Genomic DNA, 18763 nt, shown 5'->3' with positions numbered 1-18763 from the left:
CATAGTTCAATTAACCTTCCCTTTATAATTGACTAACATTGGCCCTTAAGTATCCTCAGTACATTGCATGATTCTGGACACATAGCTGACTTTTACTACATAGTGATTGGATGAATCAACCATTTAGAGAATTTCAGTTTTTTTCTTTTTTTTTTTTTTTTGAGACAGAGCCTCTCTCTGTCACCCACTCTGAAGTGCAGTGGTGTGATCACGGCTTACTGCAACCTCTGCCTTCCAGGCTCAAGCAATTCTCCCACCTCAGCCTCCTGAGTAGCTAAGATCACAGGTATGTGCCACCATGCCTGGCTAATTTTTTTTAATTTTAATTTTTTATAGAGATGGGGTCTCACTTTGTTTCTCAGGCAGGTCTCAAACTCCTGGGCTCAAGCGATCCTCTTGCTTCGGCCTCCCAAAGTACTGGGATTACAGGCGTGAGCCACTGTGCCTGGCTGTGTTTCAATATTTTTGAATCATAAATAGTGATGCAATTACTACATCTGAGCCTAGAGTTATTTAAGCAGTTGTACATTATTTTGCATATTTAAGATTTGTAGAAGGTGAGCTGGGTCCAATAATAGCACCAATTTTTTAAACCTTTGGATTCATAGTTAAATTTTACAAATGGGGTAAGTTGTATGAGACTAACCCAAGGAAAGAAAGGGAAGGATATTGTCCAGTCTATGCAAATAAGCAAAGGGTCAGTGGTTGAGAATCTAAACAAAACCAGCTGATTAATGAGAAATAACACTTCTAGGCCGGGCGCGGTGGCTCAAGCCTGTAATCCCAACACTTTGGGAGGCCGAGACGGGTGGATCACGAGGTCAGGAGATTGAGACCATCCTGGCCAACACGGTGAAACGCTGTCTCTACAAAAAAATACAAAAAACTAGCCAGGCGAGGTGGCCAGCATCTGTAGTCCCAGCTACTCGGGAGGCTGAGGCAGGAGAGTGGCGTGAACCCGGGAGGCGAAGCTTGCAGTGAGCTGAGATCCAGCCACTGTACTCCAGCCTGGGCGACAGAGCGAGACTCTGTCTCAAAAAAAAAAAAAAAAAAAAGAGAGAGAAATAACACTTACTAGAAAGTCTAATTCAAAGCCTGAGCACTGCCCTTCTCAGCTCCCATTCTCATCTGCTATGCTGAGACTCAAGGAAATTTGTGCAGCTGATTTAATTCAACACAGTTCAACAAAAGACAACAGGAAAATAACCAATGTCCTGTGCAGCACGGGTCGCCGAGCCTCTCCACAGCTCTCTCAGGTGGGCAGAACAGCGGAGGCCAGTGTCAGTCTTCACTGAGAATTCCCTTTCTCCCTGTGATCTCTGCCTGGCTGTCCAGAATGTTCATTACAAAGTTAACATGTATGCCTGAAAACACCAGAGAGGCCGGGCGCGGTAGCTCACACCTGGACTCCCAACACTTTGGGAGGGCAAGGCGGGAGGATCACTTGGGGTCAGGAGCTCGAGACCAGCCTGGGTAACATGGTGAAACCCCCGTCTCGATTAGGAATACAAAAATTAGCTGGGCATGGTGGTAGTGCAGCTGTAATCCCAGCTACTTGGGGGGCTGAGGTGAGATAATCACTTGAACCTGGGAGGTGGAGGTTGCAGTGAGCTGAGATCGAGTTCCAAGAACTCTGGAAGCTAAACTTGTACATTGGATAGGAGCTGGTATATCAAAGAAATGAAAACAGATTTCTTTCTGACTTTTTTAAGTATAAAAAGTATTCTTTTCTTAAAGATCAGTCCAGTCCTTGTTTGGCATTCCTTGGTGTAACAACATGGGAGTTCCTTGTGGAGTTTTACATTTATATTTACATAATATTTTATTTTATTTTATTCTATTTATTATTATTATTATTTTTGAGACAGAGTCTCACTCTGTTGCCCAGGCTGGAGTGCAGTGGCACAATCTCTGCTCACTGCAGCCTCCGCCTCCCAGGTTCAAGCAATTCTCACACCTCAGCCTCCCAAGTAGCTGGGATTACAGGCACCCATTCCCAAGTCCGGCTAATTTTTGTAATTTTAGTAAAGACGGGGTTTTACTATGTTGACCAGGCTGGTCTCGAACTCCTGACCTCAAGTGATCCCCCCCACCTCAGCCTCCCAAAGTTCTGGGATTACAGGCCTGAGCCACCGCACCTGACCTATATAAGACTTTCAATCTCATGCTTGTTGTTAAATGTTGGTTTAGGATGTGCGTCTGGGGGAAAATCATCCCCCTCAGGTTCTCCTCTGTGAGGAGCTGCGGCGGTTTTTCCTTCTTCCTCAGCCTCAGGCTTAGGCTGTGTCCTAGAAAGAAGGCCCTGTTGTTTTAGTCCATAGCACTTGCCTGGAAGTTTGTATATCTGTGAATTCACTTCCTAAAGGAATGCTTTGTGACTTTATTAATTAAGAAGAAGAAAAGTATTTTTATCTGACTCTTTGGAGTTGACAGTTTTAATCTAATTATCTAGTTTTTATGTTTTTCATACTTCCTTTTCCTTTATTTCCTACCAAGACTGCAGAGAATGTAGAATATGGTTCCAACATATATATGTATCTTTTATATATGAAATATATATATATCTTTTATATATGAAATATATATATATGTGTATATATATATATTTTAAGACAGAATCTCACTCTGTCACCTAGGTTGGAGTGCAGTAGCACAATCTTGGCTGACTGTAACCTTCGCCTCCCGAGTTCAAGCGATTCTCCCGCCTCAGCCTACCAAGTAGCTGGGATTATAGGCGTGTGCTAGCACATCTAGCTAATTTTTGTATTTTTAGTAGAGACGGGGATTCACCATGTTGGCCAGGCTGGTCTCGAGCTCCTGACTTCAGGTGATCCATCCTCCTTAACCTCCCAAAGTGCTGGGATTACAGGTGTGAGCCACCGGGCCCGGCCTGGTTAGAATATTTTTAAAGACAGATGGGAAGCTGCTGTTCGGAGAGCTAAATAACATAAATCACTGTGGGATTTTGTGTGTATGTGTGTGTGGGGGGGGGGGGCGGGGGGTGATGTTTGTGCCTAGGTAGTCTTTAAAATACAGTCATGTGTCACATGGATACGTTCTAAGAAATGTGTCATTAGGTGATTTTGTCATGTGAATATCATAGAGTGTACTTACACAAGCCTAGATGGTCCTGCCTACTGTACACCTAGGCTATATGGTACAGCCTATAGCTCCTAAGTTGCAAAGCTGTACCTCAGGCTACTGTACTGAATACTGTAGGCAACCGTAACACAATGGTAAATGATTGTGTATCTAAACATCTTGAAATATAGAAAAGGTCCAGTAAAGATATGGCGTAAAAGATAAAAAATGGTACACCTGTCTAGGGCACTTACCACGAATGGAGCTTGCAGGATGGAAGTTGCTCTGGGTGAGTCAGTGAGTGAGTTGTGAGTGAATGTGAAGACCTAGGACATTACTGTGCACCACTGTAAACTTTATAAACACTGCACACTTAGGCTACACTACATTTATGAAAGCAATTTATTCAATAATAAATTAGCTCTAGTTTACTCTAACTTTTTAAATTTATAAACTTAAAATTTTAAACTCTTTGACTCTTTTGTGATAGCTCCTAGCTTAAAACATAAACACATTGTACAGCTGTACAAAAATATTTTCTTTGTATCCTTATGCTATAAGCTTTTTCTATTTTTAAATTATTTTTAAAAAAAGTTTTAACCTTTTAAACCTTCTTGTTTTTTAACAAGAAGAAACAAACACATACATTATCCTAGGCCTGCACTGGGTCGGGAATCATCAATACCACTGTCTTCCACCTCCACATCTTGTTTCACTGGAAGGACAAGCATGTAGCTGTCATCTCCTGTGATAACAGTGCTGTTTCTGGACACCTCCTGGAGGACCTGCCTGAGGGAGAAGGAGTACGTTCTAGAGTAATGATAAAGGCTGGGTGCAGTGGCTCACACCTGTAATCCCAGGACTTTGGGAGGCTGAGGCAGGTGGATCAATTGAGGTCAGGAGTTCGAGACCAGCCTGGCCAACACGGTGAAACACTGTCTCTACTAAAAATACAAAAATTAGCTGGGTGTGGTGGCAGGTGCCTGTAATCCCAGCTACTCAGGAGGTTGAGGCAGGAGAATTGCTTGAACCCGGGAGGCAGAGGTTACAGTGAGCCAAGATGGCGCCACTGCATTCCAGCCTGGATGAGAGAGTGAGACTCTGTCTCAAAAAATAAAATAAAATAACAATAAAAAGTATAGTACAGTAAATACAGAAAGCAGGAGCTGTTGTTTATTATCATTATCAAGTATTATGTGCTGTGCACAATCCTATGCACTGTACTTTCTTTCTTTTTTTTTTTTTTTGAGACAAAGTCTCCCCTTGTCACCCAGGCTGGAGTGCAGTGGCATGATCTTGGCTCACTGCAACCTCCACCTCCCGGGTTCAAGCGATTCTCCTGCCTCAGCCTTCTAAGTAGCTGGGATTACAGGCGTGTGCCACCTTGCCAGGCTAATTTTTGTATTTTTAGTAGAGACGGGGTTTCACCATGTTGGTCAGGCTGGTCTCGAACTCCTGACCTCGTGATCTGCCCACCTCAGCCTCCCAAAGTGCTGGGATATAGGCGTGAGCCACTGCACCCAGCCACACTGTACTTTCATATGACTGGCCGTGCAGTAGGTTTGTTCATAGCAGCATTGCCACAAACAGGTAAGATAGACATTATGACGGCTATTTTTCAGGTCCTTTGTAATCTTACGAGACCATCATCATTGACCAAAACAGATTATTATACCCTAAATCACTGTACATTCCAACTAGCCCTACCACCCAGCACAGGGCTTGGCACACAGTAGGTCATCAATGAATATAAGCTGGGGACAGGGGCTCACAACTGTAATCCCAGTGCTTTGGGAGGCTGAGGTAGGAGGATTGCTTGAGCCCAGAAGTTCGAGGCTGCAATGTGGTACGATTGTGCCACTGCACTCCAGTCTGGATGACAGAATGAGAACCTGTCTTAAAAATAAATAGCTGGGGACCGGGCGTGGTGGCTCACACCGTAATTCCAGCACTTTGGGAGGCTGAGGTGGGTGGATCACCTGAGGTCAGGAGTTCAAGACCAACCTGGCCAAGATGGTGAAACCCATCTCTACTAAAAATATAAAAATTAGCCAGGCGTGGTGGCTCATACTACTGGGGAGGCTGAGGCAGGAGAATCACTTGAACTCGGGAGGTGGAGGTTGCAGTGAGCCGAGATTGTGCCATTGCACTCCAGCCTGGGCAGCAAGAGTGAGACTCCATCTCAAAAATAATAATAATAATAAAATAAAATAAATAGCTGGGTGTAGTGGTCTGCTTGTAGTTCCAGCTACTTGGGAGGCTGAGGGAGGAGGATCACTTGAGTCCAGCAATTCTGGGTTGTAGTGTGCTATGCCTATCAGTTGTCTGCACTGTTTGTCATCAATTTCATGTCCTCCTGGGAATAGGAGACCAACAGGTTCCCTAACAAGAGATGAACCAGCCTAAGTTGGAAACGGAGCAAGTCAAAACTGCCGTACTGGTCAGTAGTGGGATCTCACGCGTAAAGAGCTACTGCATTCCAACCTGGGCAACATAGTGAGATCCTGTCTCTATTTTAGATAATAAATACTTTTTTTTCTTTTTTTTTTTGAGATGTGGTCTCTCTCTGTCACCAGGCTGGAGTGGAGTGGGATGATCTCGGGTCTTTGCAACCTCCACCTCCTGGGTTCAAGCGATTCTCGTGCCTCAGCCTCCCAAGTAGCTAGGATTATAGACGTGCACCGCCATGCCTGGCTAATTTTTGTGATTTTTTTTTTTTTTTTAAAGTATAGATGGGGTTTCTCTATGTTCCTCAGGCTGGTCTCAAATTTCTGGGCTCAAGTGACCCACCTGCCTCGGCCTCCCATAGTACTGGGATTATAGGCGTGAGCCACTTTGCCTGGCCAATAAATAAATATTAGTTGACTGAATAAACTGATACATGAAATTATGGCATTCTATTGTTATACATTTTCCATAATTGAGAACAATTCACTCCTATTTCCTGTCCAAGAGTTCTGGTTTCTTTAGGAAAGGTAAATGATTTTAAACGAAAACACTGACAACAAAATACACAGTCTCTGAGAATTGTGCCAGAAAATCATAGCAAAGAGTTCTGGCTCCCGAAATCATTTTATGTTAAAAAAAAAAAAAAAAAAAAAAAGCCTGGAATATTTACATGCCCATTGGAATAATGGCGTAATGGAAGGTGATCACTCGGGACAGTAATTACTACCTCTGCCTATGTAGGTGCAAGAATGTGACTGACACACATGTGTACCTAGTGTTTTTCCATGACCGGAAGAAAGGTGAGTGGCTATCAAGGGGGTGGCACAACCCTCGCACAGTTGTGACTCCACCATCCCATCCCCAGAAGAAGCTGGCGTCCTGCTGCCTGAGGAGCTGACAGGCCCAGCGGGGCACCTGCTCAGGGAGCCAAAGGAGTATTTGAGGTGACGCTGCCCCTCTCTTGCTTCTCTCTCTGGCTTAAACTGTCCTGGTTTTCAGCCTCCACGAAACAGCCAGTGAGGCCGCACCACCGCACTGGCCTCCACAATCATATTTCCTTCTTGTAAACTGTATCACTACCCAGTGTTCGCAGTGATTTTAGTGATACCCCTTTCGACTTGCTAGGAACAACAGAGTCCAATGGGCACTCACCAATCTTTTATTTTTTGTTTTTTGAGATGGAGTCTTGTTCTGTTGCCCAGGCTTGAGTGCAATGGCGTGATCGTGGCTCATTGCAACCTCCACCTCCTGGGTTCAAGCGATTCTCCCTCAGCCTCCCCAGTAGCTGGGATTACAGGTACCTGCCATCATGCCTGGGTAATTTTTGTATTTTTTAGAGATGGGGTTTCACCATGTTGGTCAGGCTGGTCTTGAACTGCTGACCTCAGGTGATCCACCCACCTCGGCCTCCCAAAGTGCTGGGATTACAGGCGTGAGCCACCGTGCCTGGCCTCAAATCATTTTTCTGAGTTGAGATGCAACGGTCCCCAAACCAGGCAGGGCAAGTCTTCAGTAAACCCAGGTTCAGGGAGGCTCACATGGGCCAGCCAGGCCCAGGGCCTGTGGCTGGGCTGCAAAAGGGGCCGTGGCAGTGACCAGGCTGTGAACTGTCCCCACAGGAGGCTAGGGCTGAGTTGGGGAAAGCTTGGCGTCCTCACGCTCTGGCACAGTCTGATGTGCTCTGGCTGCCTCTGTTTTCTGAGAGACTGGGTGTTGTGGGCTGAATGTGTCCCCACAATTCATACATCAAAGTCTTCAGCTTCAGTGCTTCCGAGTGTGACTGCAATTGGAGATCGGGTCTTTACAGCAGTCATTTAGCTCCTGTGTGGTCTGACTTCCATGTGACAGAGGAGCATCTCTTCGTGCACGTGGCCTTTCAGCACTCGTAATGTAGCCCAGGACTGCGCTTCTTCGTGGTCTGAGCTCCCATACCACGCTGTGCTCTCTTGTGGTCAGCTGAAACCACCAGATTCACCCTCCACCTAGACTGCTACATCTCAGACTATGCCAGGGCAGTATTTGATCAGAGATTATATGGTTAATAGCATACAGATATGATTAGCAGCATACATGTTTTTGCATATTTGAATGTGGATACATAAAATGGGTTTTTCTGGATCACAATCTGGATGTCCTCCGTTTGAATCAAATCCACCCATGAGACTAAAAGGTCTTGCATATTCTTCAAGCTGTTGGGGTGCAGGTCCACATGCCCTTATCCATAATGCTGAAATCCAAAAGATGCTACAATCCAAAAGATCTTTTAAGAACTCATTTGGTGGCAAAACCTGAGCTGAAGCTATTTATAGGCTATAGTCATTCCACTTAGTGTGAACATTCAGGCATTTTTATGCAGATATGTTTTGATTAAAGATTTCTTCCTCGGCTGGGCGTGCTGGATCATGCCTGTAATCTCAGCACTTTGGGAAGCTGAGGCAGGTGGATCACCTGAGGTCAGGAGTTCAAGACCAGCCTGGCCAACATGGTGAAACCCCATCTCTACTAAAAAATACAAAATTAGCTGGGCATGGTGGCACATGCCTGGAATCCCAGCTACTCGGAAGGCTGAGGCAGGAGGATCGCTTGAACCCGGGAGGCAGAGGTTGCTGTGAGCTGAGATCATGCCACTGCACTCAAGCCTGGGCGACAGAGTAAGACTCCATCTCAAAACAAAACAAAACAACAAAAAAGATTTCTTCCTCAGTGTTCACTGAGGCTTTACCACCAAATATTCAATATACTCACTGTATTAATTTTTTTATTTGTTTTTATTTTTATTTATTTATTTATTTCAAGACGAAACCTTGTTCTGTCATCCAGGCTGGAGTACAGTGGCATGATCTCAGCTCACAGCAACCTCCGCCTCCCGAGTTCAAGCGATCCTCCTGCCTCAGCCTCCTGAGTAGCTGGGATTACAGGCATGCATCACCATGCCCAGTTAATTTTTTTTGTATTTTTTAACAGAGATGGGGTTTCATCATGTTTTCCAGGCTGGTCTCGAACTCCTGACCTTAGGTGATCCACCAGCCTCGGCCTCCTGAAGTGCTGGGATTACAAGCGTGAGCCACCGCCCCCAGGCCCTAATCTTTTTTTAAAAAACCTGAAATCAAAAACATACCTGACCCTAAGGGTGGTAGATAAGGGATAAAGGACCTATTATCAAAGCCCAGCTTAAGTCTAACAACAACAACAAAAAAAAACCACAGATCATTTTCTTGCTGTGTGACATGGTATCTACTTTTGGGGCTGTAGATTAAGGCCTTTTTTATTTCTAAAATTCTGCATTAACATTGAACATTGGCCAATCTAGATTATTTCTAAAGGCCTTCCAAAGACCTAGAGATAGAGGCCGCCACGATTCCCTGTCATTTCCCCCTTAAAGAGAAATATTCAAGATCCGTGAATATCTGTGGCCATCTTGGGAATTCTGTGACACTTTTTGGCACTCTGACTTGAAGTATTTAATAGAGGAAATTAAATTGGAAGGCTTTCCTCTTACTTATCTATCAAGTTAAAACTTTTTGGGATAAAATTTTTATCAGCTTTAGTACATATTCATGTTATGAAATGGAACATAAATGTTATTGAAACTTAACTATTTTTTTCTTTCTTTCTTTTTTTTTTTTTTGTAGAGACAGGGTCTCATGATGTTGTCCTGGCTGGTCTCAAACTCCTGGCCTCAAGTGATCGTCCTGATTTAGCTTCCCAAAGTGTTGGGATTATAGGTGTGAGCCACCGTACCTGGCCAAAACATTTTATTCTGAAGTGTAGTCTCTAGAAATTGTCTTTAAAAGTGTGAATGGTTAAGTTAAATTCTTGCATTACTTTTCTTCCCAAATAAAATTACTTAAGGAAAATTTTCCCCTCCCATCTGTGTGGGCTCAAGTAGTGCATCTTGAAAGTAATACCCTTGCCTACTCAGAACACTCAACTGAGTCAGGAATATTCTACACAAAGGTGTTTCGCTGGTTTTATTTCACACGGAAACAATATGAAGTGAAGCCAATCTGTTCCTTCTGTGGCTTTAAACGCTCCCGATCCCTCAGCTGTGAAACAGCGATAGCATTGTCCAGATCTTCCCGGGTTGTTGTGTGAGTTAGAGATAATTTTTATAATTTGCCAAAGCACAAGAGGGCCCTGAGTAAAGGATGTGCATGTGGGTATCTTTGTATGTTTATAATTACCATTTCCATCAGGAAGAACAGCAAGACTTCACCTAATCTAAAATATCTGTGGCGTTAAAATATAGGGAATAGAGAACTCCAATCTCTCTTCCACCAAGCAGAAGTGGAAAAGAAAGGAAGATGCTAAGAGGAAAGCTGGGCAGTTTGATCTCATCTGAGAGGTGTGAGGAAGCAGGAGACGTCCGAGAACCAGCTGTAGAACCTGGCAGTGACAGACAGAAGAACTGGGGAATGAGCCCTAGGACCAATATTTAATTTATTTGAAGGTGTCAGAAGCTGAGGTTGCAGAATTGGGTCCTTTTTAGCAGCTACCGCCCCTGGATGTAGTTTGTGAGAGGAAGGGAAATAAAGAGAAAGCAGACCCTGGCTGGGCACAGTGGCTCAGGCTTGTAATTCCAGCACTTTGGGCAGCCGAGGCAGGCGGATTGCCTGAAGTCAGGAGTTCGGGACCAGCCTTGTTAACATGGTGAAACCCCATCTCTACCAAAAATACAAAAATTAGCCAGGCGACCTGTAGTCCCAGCTACTAGGGAGGCTAGGACAGGAGAATCGCTCCATCCAGAGAGGGGGAGGTTGCAGTGAGCTGAGATCACACCACTGCAACACCAGCCTGCATGACAAAGTGAGACTCTGTCTCAAAACAAAACAAAACAAAACAAAACAACAACAACAAAACAGAGAGAGAGAAAGCCGACCCCACAAGCTGACATGGAAATGAGTTTATACTTATAATGCTCTCAGTGCCCTTGATCTATCCCTGGTGTAGGCAACAAAATTAATTCCCTCCTTTTATTTATTATCCTTTTATGCACCTTGGGACAGCTAGGGTTGCTGGCTTCTGTGGCAGTGAATTTCCCCTAGAACGGGGCTTGGACAGTACACATTCCCAGTGGCTCATCAGAAGTACTTTCTGCAAGGGGATTCTGCAGAACCTCGGGAGGGATGCCTGGAGGAGCCACGGAAGCCCCATGTGGCCCCTATTACTAAGGACACCGGTTTCCAGCCTGTGAATCTCCTTTAGGTTCAGTGAGCTTCGTGTTCACCGGAAGGAAGGCACGTTTTTTTCCTCCTTCCTTCTCTTCCACTCCCCTTTGAGAAATGAAACCATCTGAGAAAAAAGAAGGCTGGGCTTTGCAATATGGGTCAAACCAAGTGGTAACTCTCAAGACTGAGCATACATTATATTCACCAGGGAAGGGATTTTTGGTTCTGGTTTTTGTTTTTTTGTTTTTTTTTTGAGACAGGGTCTCACTCTTACCCAGGCTGGAGTGCAGTCGTGCGACCATGGCTCACTGCAGCCTCGACTTCCTGGGCTCAAGCAAACCTCCCACCTCGGCCTCCCAAGTAGCCGGGACCACAGGTGTGTGCTACCACACTTAGCTAATTTTTAAAATTTTTTGTAGAGGCAGGGACTTGCTATATTGCTCAGGCTGGTGTCTAACTCCTGAGCTGAAGCAATCCTCCTGCCTTAGCCTCCCAAAGTGCTGAGATTACAGGCATGAGCCACTAAGTCTAGTTGACTGGGGAAGCTTTTAAAATAGACTGACATACATCCCCCACTGCACAACAGCTAAGTCAGAACCTTGGAGGTAGGGAGTACGGATTCTGTCTTTCCAGTTCTGTACAATAACCTGAGGTGTGATGACATGAGCCATTTTGCACACCATTGGAGACCCTAAAATGCTACAAACACCTACTCAGCCCCTCATTATGCCTGTCTGTCACAGGGAGGCTGGAAACCTATAGCTAAGGAAAGAGACTGTGTGTGCTGTTCATCAAGGGAACATGTGACTTCCACACATGATGGACACCAGAGATGAGGCCCAAGCTGGTGACAGGCCCACATGGAGGGAAGGATCACATGCTTGATTGAGAGGGAAAGTCAAGTGGAAAATGGTAAGAAGAGGAAGGAGGAAGTGGGAGAAGCAAAACAAGGTGAAGACAAATTTAATAATTTTCTTTAAATAAATTTGTTATGCTAAAAAAAAAACTTTAGTCATTTTCTAGAGACTTCTTTTTGCCTTAGGGATTCTTTATAGTTCCACTCCATGTAACATATTGGGTAATACTTGTGGTTCTGAAATAAAATGCGATCAGGGGGTGTACACAGAAAACTTACCACCATGAATCCAGGGACCAACTGTGCAGACATTATGTAATGATAATATTCTATCGTTGTGAACATGGCACTTGTGAATCAATAATTTTAGAATATTTTAGAAAGGACATTTAAAAAAAATCACATAGGAAACGAAGTTAAAATTTAGAGAAAAGTAGAATATTTTATCCCATCTTCTAAGCACCTCAAGCCTAAACAAAACACACAGAATGAAATTTTAATGATGCCTGTTAAGCCTATTTGAAAACAAATTCTATCTGGCCCCCATAAACGGATGTTCAGATGTTGAGGTGATCAACGCCTTGGTTCTCCAATCTGAAATGCTCAAAGGAAGGGGGTAGAACTTGGGCAAGTTTAAAGTATGTAGCTCTATTGAATCACTTCTAACCACCCCACCCCCAACTAATGACCAGTTTTTACACTGACCACAGCTGAAAATGTAAACACAAATAAAAAGCTTGAGATGTTATTGGACGAGGTGTATTAAAATAAAATCAAAAATAGAAATATTAGGTATATACACGACAGCATAAGTGAAACACATAATGTGATACAGAAGTTTCCATTCAAAGCTTACAGGAGAAAAATTTAGTAAACAAAACGGCTTGAACCTCCCGCCACCACGGCTCACTAGAGCCTCCTAGTCACTTACGTTCCTTCATATCCTTAGGTATAAATAGTCTCATACACATGCTACACAATTTAGAAAAGATTGCTGAATCATAAAAATAGCCCCAAATGTGGCACTTTAACTTTCTAGAGTACAACTAAAATTAATACTTGATCTTTAACATAATGTTCAAATCTTTGAAGCAACAAAGGAAACTCTTATGTTTTAGAAGGCCCTATAAGGTTCTTCAGAGATTAGAATCTTAGTTCTTCCAAACTACACTGTCAAAAACAAATCTGGATATAGGAAATTGTGGAAATGAAAAAGCTGGACCCTTAAAAATATTCCTTCTAAACACAGAGCAGTTTCTGAGGCTCTTCTCCCTTTCCTGGGAGGTCCAGGTGAGCCCGGTGCCCTCGGGTGCACACTGCACGGCACGGCAGCTGTGTGTGCTCACGGGCTCTTCCTGCTGGAAGAGACAGAGATGTGCGCGCCACTCCTGTGGCATGTCTAGCAGGTCTGAGCAGTGTTCATGGGAGAAAAATGTTTAACAGTCTCAGATTTTGGGAGGTAGGGAAAAAAAAAACACATCGAAATCTGGAAAAGACATTTTTAAGCTGCTGACTTCACCTGCAAAATCTAACAGGTTGGATTAGTAATTTTTTTTTTTTTTTTTTAACAAGTAAGCCAAAGCATAGAGAAAAATACAAAGAAATGTCATGCTATGTATCTGGTTATTTTAGCTTTATAAATGAGTTTAGTTCTGATATTATTGGGGATTCATTGCAATGGTCTCTGAAACTTTAAGTCCTATGTCCATTTGTAAACATAGAGCTAGCTGGGTGTATTTTTGGAGGGAATAGGTGTTTTCTTCTCAAAAGGCTGCACTCAGACGTTGTCAAGGAGAGTAAGATTACCAGCTGCTGAGGACAAGTACAAGTTGCAACTGGGTGAAGCATCCATCTAAGAGTACAGAATACTTTCCCATGCAGAGGGTGTTCTTCCTGAGTAATTGAGCCTCTATTTCAGGATCCAGGCACGGCGGAAGATCCCAGCACATGAAATAATAAGTGCAACCAGTGATGGTTACTTTTCCTCTCTAAATGAGGCAGCCACCCCTGCCAGACGGACGGGTTTCCCTGTGCTCTAAGGCTGCTGCTGGTACTGCCCTTCCGTGGCTGTGTAGAAATCATCCAGGACGCTCTGTAAGTAATCAAATGTTGGTCTCTCTTCTGCCTTTTCTTTCCAGCACATTTTCATAATGTCATAGAGCTCATCTGGGCAGTTCTCCACACGGGGCATCCTGTAGCCCTGGGACAGGGCGGTCATCACGTCGGCATTAGTTCTCCCTAGGGTGGGAAAAACAAAAACAAAAAAGAAAAATCATGCCGTTTAGAAAGCTGGCAGAGGGTCAAGTACTGCAGTGGTTTTTTGCTCCTGACGTCCTGTAACCATGATTGAAACAAGCTTTACTGAAGCTGTTAGGGGTTGAACGGCATCCTCCCAAAATTCCTAGGTTGAAGTCCTAGCCCTCAGTACACCTTAGAATTGACTGCACCATATTTAGGGATAAAGCCTTCATAGAGGTAACCAAGTTAAAATGATGGCCAGGCGCGGTAGCTTATGCCTGCAATCCCAGCACTCTGGGAGGCTGAGGTGGGGGGATCACCTGAGGTCAGGAGTTTGAGACCAGCCTGACTAACATGGAGAAACCCCATCTCTACTAAAACCCACAAAATTAGCTGGGCATGGTGGCGCATGCCTGTAATCCCAGCTACTAGGGAAGGCTGAGGCAGGAGAATCCCTTGAACCCAGGAGGTGGAGGTTGCGGTGAGCCGAGATCGTGCCATTGTACTCCAGCCTGGGCAACAAGAGCAAAACTCCATCTCAAAAATAAATAAAATAAAATAAAATGAGGCCATTTGGGTGGGTCTTAATCCAATATGACTAATATTCTTATAAGAGGAGATTAGAACACAGACTAGTACAGGGGAAAGGCCATGTGAAGACACAGGGAGAAGGCGGCCATCTAAAAGTCCAGGAGAGAGGCCTCGCTTGGGAGAAACCAACCCGGCCAGCACCTAGACCTTGGACTTTGAAACTCCAGAACCCTGGAAAAATAGATGTCTGTTGTTTAAATTACCCAGTGTGTTGTATTGTTATGGCAGCCCTTGCCAACTAATACAGAAGCTAAGGAAATTTCTGCAAGCAACTCAATAAATAAATTTTAGTATGGAGGGGATCAAGACAGCATTCAGTTTGCCAAAATCTGTTAAGTAGGAGCCACAGCCAAGTTCTCTTTAATAACAAAAGGATATTGGACTTGCCTGACATTTCACATAAGTCACCTAAATTCAATCCTTTTTTTTTTTTTTTGAGACGGAGTCTGGCTCTGTCGCCCAGGCTGGAGTGCAGTGGCCGGATCTCAGCTCACTGCAAGCTCCGCCTCCCGGGTTCACGCCATTCTCCTGCCTCAGCCTCCCGAGTAGCTGGGACTACAGGCGCCCGCCACCTCGCCCGGCTAGTTTTTTTTTTTTATTTTTTAGTAGAGACGGGGTTTCACCATGTTCGCCAGGATGGTCTCGATCTCCTGACCTCGTGATCCGCCCGTCTCGGCCTCCCAAAGTGCTGGGATTACAGGCTTGAGCCACCGCGCCCGGCCCTAAATTCAATCCTAACTCTTAACTTTAATTACGTTTGCGGGGTAGCATTCTTTCAGCTTCAACCTGTAGTGTATTTATATTAAAAACAAATTTTACCATATATTATTTTATACAGACATTTTTCAAAAATTGGCTTTTCATTTAATAATTGGTATTTTCATTTACTTAAAGTCAACATCCTTAAGTCAGCCCGACCAATTGATTACATGCTTGCCAAATAGTTAAAAACGTAGGGATTAATTTGGAAAATAATGATGGTTCAGTTAATCTGAAGGACACTTGTCTGTAGTTTGTACTACATATCTCGTGGATGTCACTGTCTTTTAAGAGCAAGATATTAATTGAGGAGGAAAACTGAACCCCAATCATAGTCTCAAGTGGAGCTACTTCACAGACACAGTAAATTGTTCCAATCTGCAGTACCTGGCCAGAGTGACAGCTCACTCTGACTCTGGATTTGCATATTCTTGACCTCCAGGAGAGAAGTAAGGTGCTCATTACTCCTCTAGAGCTCTGCAAAAGGCCTGGTAATAGAGGATTTTTAAATGTGGTCAAATGTCTCAGAGTAATTCAGAAACTGAACTGTCAATCTTTGATCCTGAGAATAGCTTCAAGGGGTAAAAAAGATTATAATAATAACATTTTCCTGCATGATAAAGGAGATTAATCCTTTAATTATATCCTTATCTAGCAGTACCTATCCACACCTGTATGTTTTGCATATTTTGTGGATACCCTGTTCTGTAGGATGTGAACTCTAGAGAAGACTGTATTTCACGCAAAGTATATACAATTTCTGGCACATGAGAGGGGCTGCATTCATCACAACTAATTTCCTTTCCATAGCTATCTCTTTTTCAAAGCTGTATATTTTACCATCCGTGGTCACTGGAAGGATTCGAAATAAGTGGCAGCTTTAGGGGAAATGGTTTTTACCAGATTTGAAACAGAACCTTGTTTTGAATGTATTCTCTAATCAGTGTTTTCCAAATTGCGCGGCACTATCCGCATTTGGGATCAACAATTTGGGATCAACAAATTGATTTTTTTAGGGTACTACTAGTTTTTTTTTTTTTTTTTTTTTTTTTTAGGCAGAGTCACCCTCTTTCACCCAGGCTGGAGTGCAGTGGTGAAATCTCGCCTCACTGCAACCTCCCCCTCCCAGGTTCAAGTGATTCTCCTGCCTCAGCCTCCCAAGTAGCTGGGATTACAGGTGCCCACTACTATGCCAGGCTAATTTTTATATTTTTAGTAGAGACAGGGTTTCACCATGTTGGCCACGCTGGTCTCAAACTCCTGACCTCAAGTGATCTGCCCATCTTGGCCTCCCAAAGTGCTGGATTAAAAGCAGGAGCCACCGCATCCAGCCAACTACCAGTATTTTAAAAAATGAATTATAACAGAATAAAACAGAAAAGGTCAGAAAGCACTGCACATAGGAAAGGTCAATATGGTTTTATGAAACATTTGCTTTATATACAGAGTAGGTTTCTGTGTATTTCTCACAATGCCTTATGGCCAGTGAACTTTGAGATCCTCTGCCTTCAACTTACCTTTTTTCATCTAAGGACACAGTGACCTTTCCTGAATTTAAACCCCTGAAAGAAGACATGATCATTTCTGTCTTGGAAGAGCCCTTGTTTTTGAAATTGAAAGATCCACACAAACTTTATAATGATTCAGATCTCTTGAGAATTATTTATACAGCAAATCAATTTTCCTAAGTCTAATTCTGAGTCTATCTTCAAATATTTATGTGACTAGAATTTTCTAACTAAAAGACTTCATTTGATTCTCATTGCTCAAAGCCAAAGACAGATTTGTATCATCCTCTTTATTTGGAAGTTTTAGTCTCTGTAAAATGATACGACCTCAGCATTGCTCTGGTTCTTTTAACTAGCCAAGCTCACTTGGATAAATTTCAGGAGAAAGATCTGTGTATACTTCTACTTTCTTGGTTGAAATTCTGGGATCGTGGTGGGAGGACTAACATCCAGTATAGTATAAATAGCAACTGGACCTGCAAACTCAGTTTGGAATATCTCTTTCACTTCCTTCCTGGAGAAACTTCATTTGCATAAAAGGTCAGAATGCAGCCACAGCAGAAGATAAAGCTTTCTAGGTCACCCTAGCCCCACAGCAGGTTTTTTTCTTCCTGGTTCCAGTATGTTCTCCTAGCTCTGAAGGACTCTCAATGATGCTGGTAAAGGCTGGACATGCTCCACCCTGTTCGGGGAATTCGACTTGATAAGAAGAACTGGAAGAATGGAATCGGAAGCCTATCTTTTTATGTACAAGTAAAGCAACAAATGACATCCGGTATTAAATGACAAGTCTTGTGAAAGAAAGAAATAGAAGAGGAGAGGGACCTCAACCAGACCCTAAGGTTACATGTGATAGTTGGCGTTGGCCTGTTGCTAAGTTAAAAAAAGTAAACACCCATTGGCATTGGCTGGTGATCACCCATTGGCATTGGCTGGTGAACACAGTTTCATTCTCCATCCTTCCTCCTTTCGACAAGCACTTACTGAGTCCTCACTGCGGGTCATAAACTAGCACTGAGCTCTGAGACATGCAGAGATAGTTAAGACAGAGCGTTGTCCTCAAATGACACACAGCCCAGTCGGGACAGTGTCCTCACTAGAAGGAGGTGGTGGGGAGCAGGGGGTGGCATCTGGAGTGGGTAGAAATCAGCAGAGACTACAAGTTGGTAAAGGAGCAGAAGAAAGAGAAAAATGTGGCACAGCAGAGAAAAGGAACAGACAGCTAGCGACAGGGAGGAGCCCAGCTGCACCACAAACTATGACAATCTTCAGTCACACAGGGCCCCTGCACGTGTGTATCAGGAAGAGCCAGATACCCTGGGACTACAGTCTCCCACCCAATCACACTCCTTTCAAAAGGGCAAATTATTATTACTATTATTATTTTCTGAGTTTTGCTTGTGATCACGGTGAGTGTTTGTGGCAGGACACATTTTTTAATTCTCATTCAGCTGGCATTAAGATGCTAGATATATCCAGTCAGAAACAGCCAGAAAAGACATGATGCTTCAGAAAATTTTTTCACTTTCAAACCTTTCGCTTTGTATAAACAAAGCAAAACAAGACCCCAATCAGGACCCAACAAGACACCCCCACCTTTTTTTTGGGACAGGATCTCACTCTGTTGCCCAGGCTGGAGTACATGGTGTGATCATAGCTCACTGCAGCCTCAAACTCCCTGGGCTCGGTGATCCTCCCACCTCAGCCTCCTGAGATGCTGAGACTACAGGTGCATACCACCATACCCTGGTAATTTTTAAATTATTTTGTAGAGGCAGGGTCTTGCTATGTTGTCCAGGCTGGTCTCAAATTCCTGGCCTCAAGAAATCCACCTGCTTCGGCCTCCCAAAGTGCTGGGATTACAGGCATGAGCCACCATGCCCAGCCAGACCCCTCTTTTTTTCTGTATAAAATTTATAGAGAAATATAATCATAGTTTTGGTTTTAAGATAATGAAGTAAAGATCTTTTGCCTCCTCCCCACTTTTTTTTTTTTTCCTGTAATTCATCCCAAAACAAAAAAGAGAACAAGAAATAGAAACTTAAACTCCATCTCTGATGATGCTAAGAGACACCTGGCAGCCAGAGGAAGAAGTGGTCTGAGCCAAGAGGAAG

At 43.6% G+C, this 18763-nt stretch overlaps 1 protein-coding gene across 2 annotated transcripts in view; it reads right to left on the bottom strand.

The window, feature by feature from the left end:
- Positions 1-12296: 12296 nt before the first annotated feature.
- LYN (LYN proto-oncogene, Src family tyrosine kinase) overlaps positions 12297-18763 on the bottom strand; it is a 137614-nt gene continuing 131147 nt past the window's right edge. For both annotated transcript variants that reach the window (XM_025394508.1, XM_025394509.1), the window contains exon 13: positions 12297-13791. In XM_025394508.1, the coding sequence (XP_025250293.1) occupies positions 13589-13791 (203 nt within the window). In that variant the 3' untranslated portion in view covers positions 12297-13588. The remainder of the gene's footprint in view (positions 13792-18763) is intronic.

The sequence above is a fragment of the Theropithecus gelada genome, chromosome 8 (genome assembly GCF_003255815.1).
Source record: "Theropithecus gelada isolate Dixy chromosome 8, Tgel_1.0, whole genome shotgun sequence".
In the NCBI taxonomy this organism is placed as follows: Eukaryota; Metazoa; Chordata; class Mammalia; order Primates; family Cercopithecidae; genus Theropithecus; species Theropithecus gelada.
This window is presented reverse-complemented; position numbering and strand designations above follow the sequence as displayed.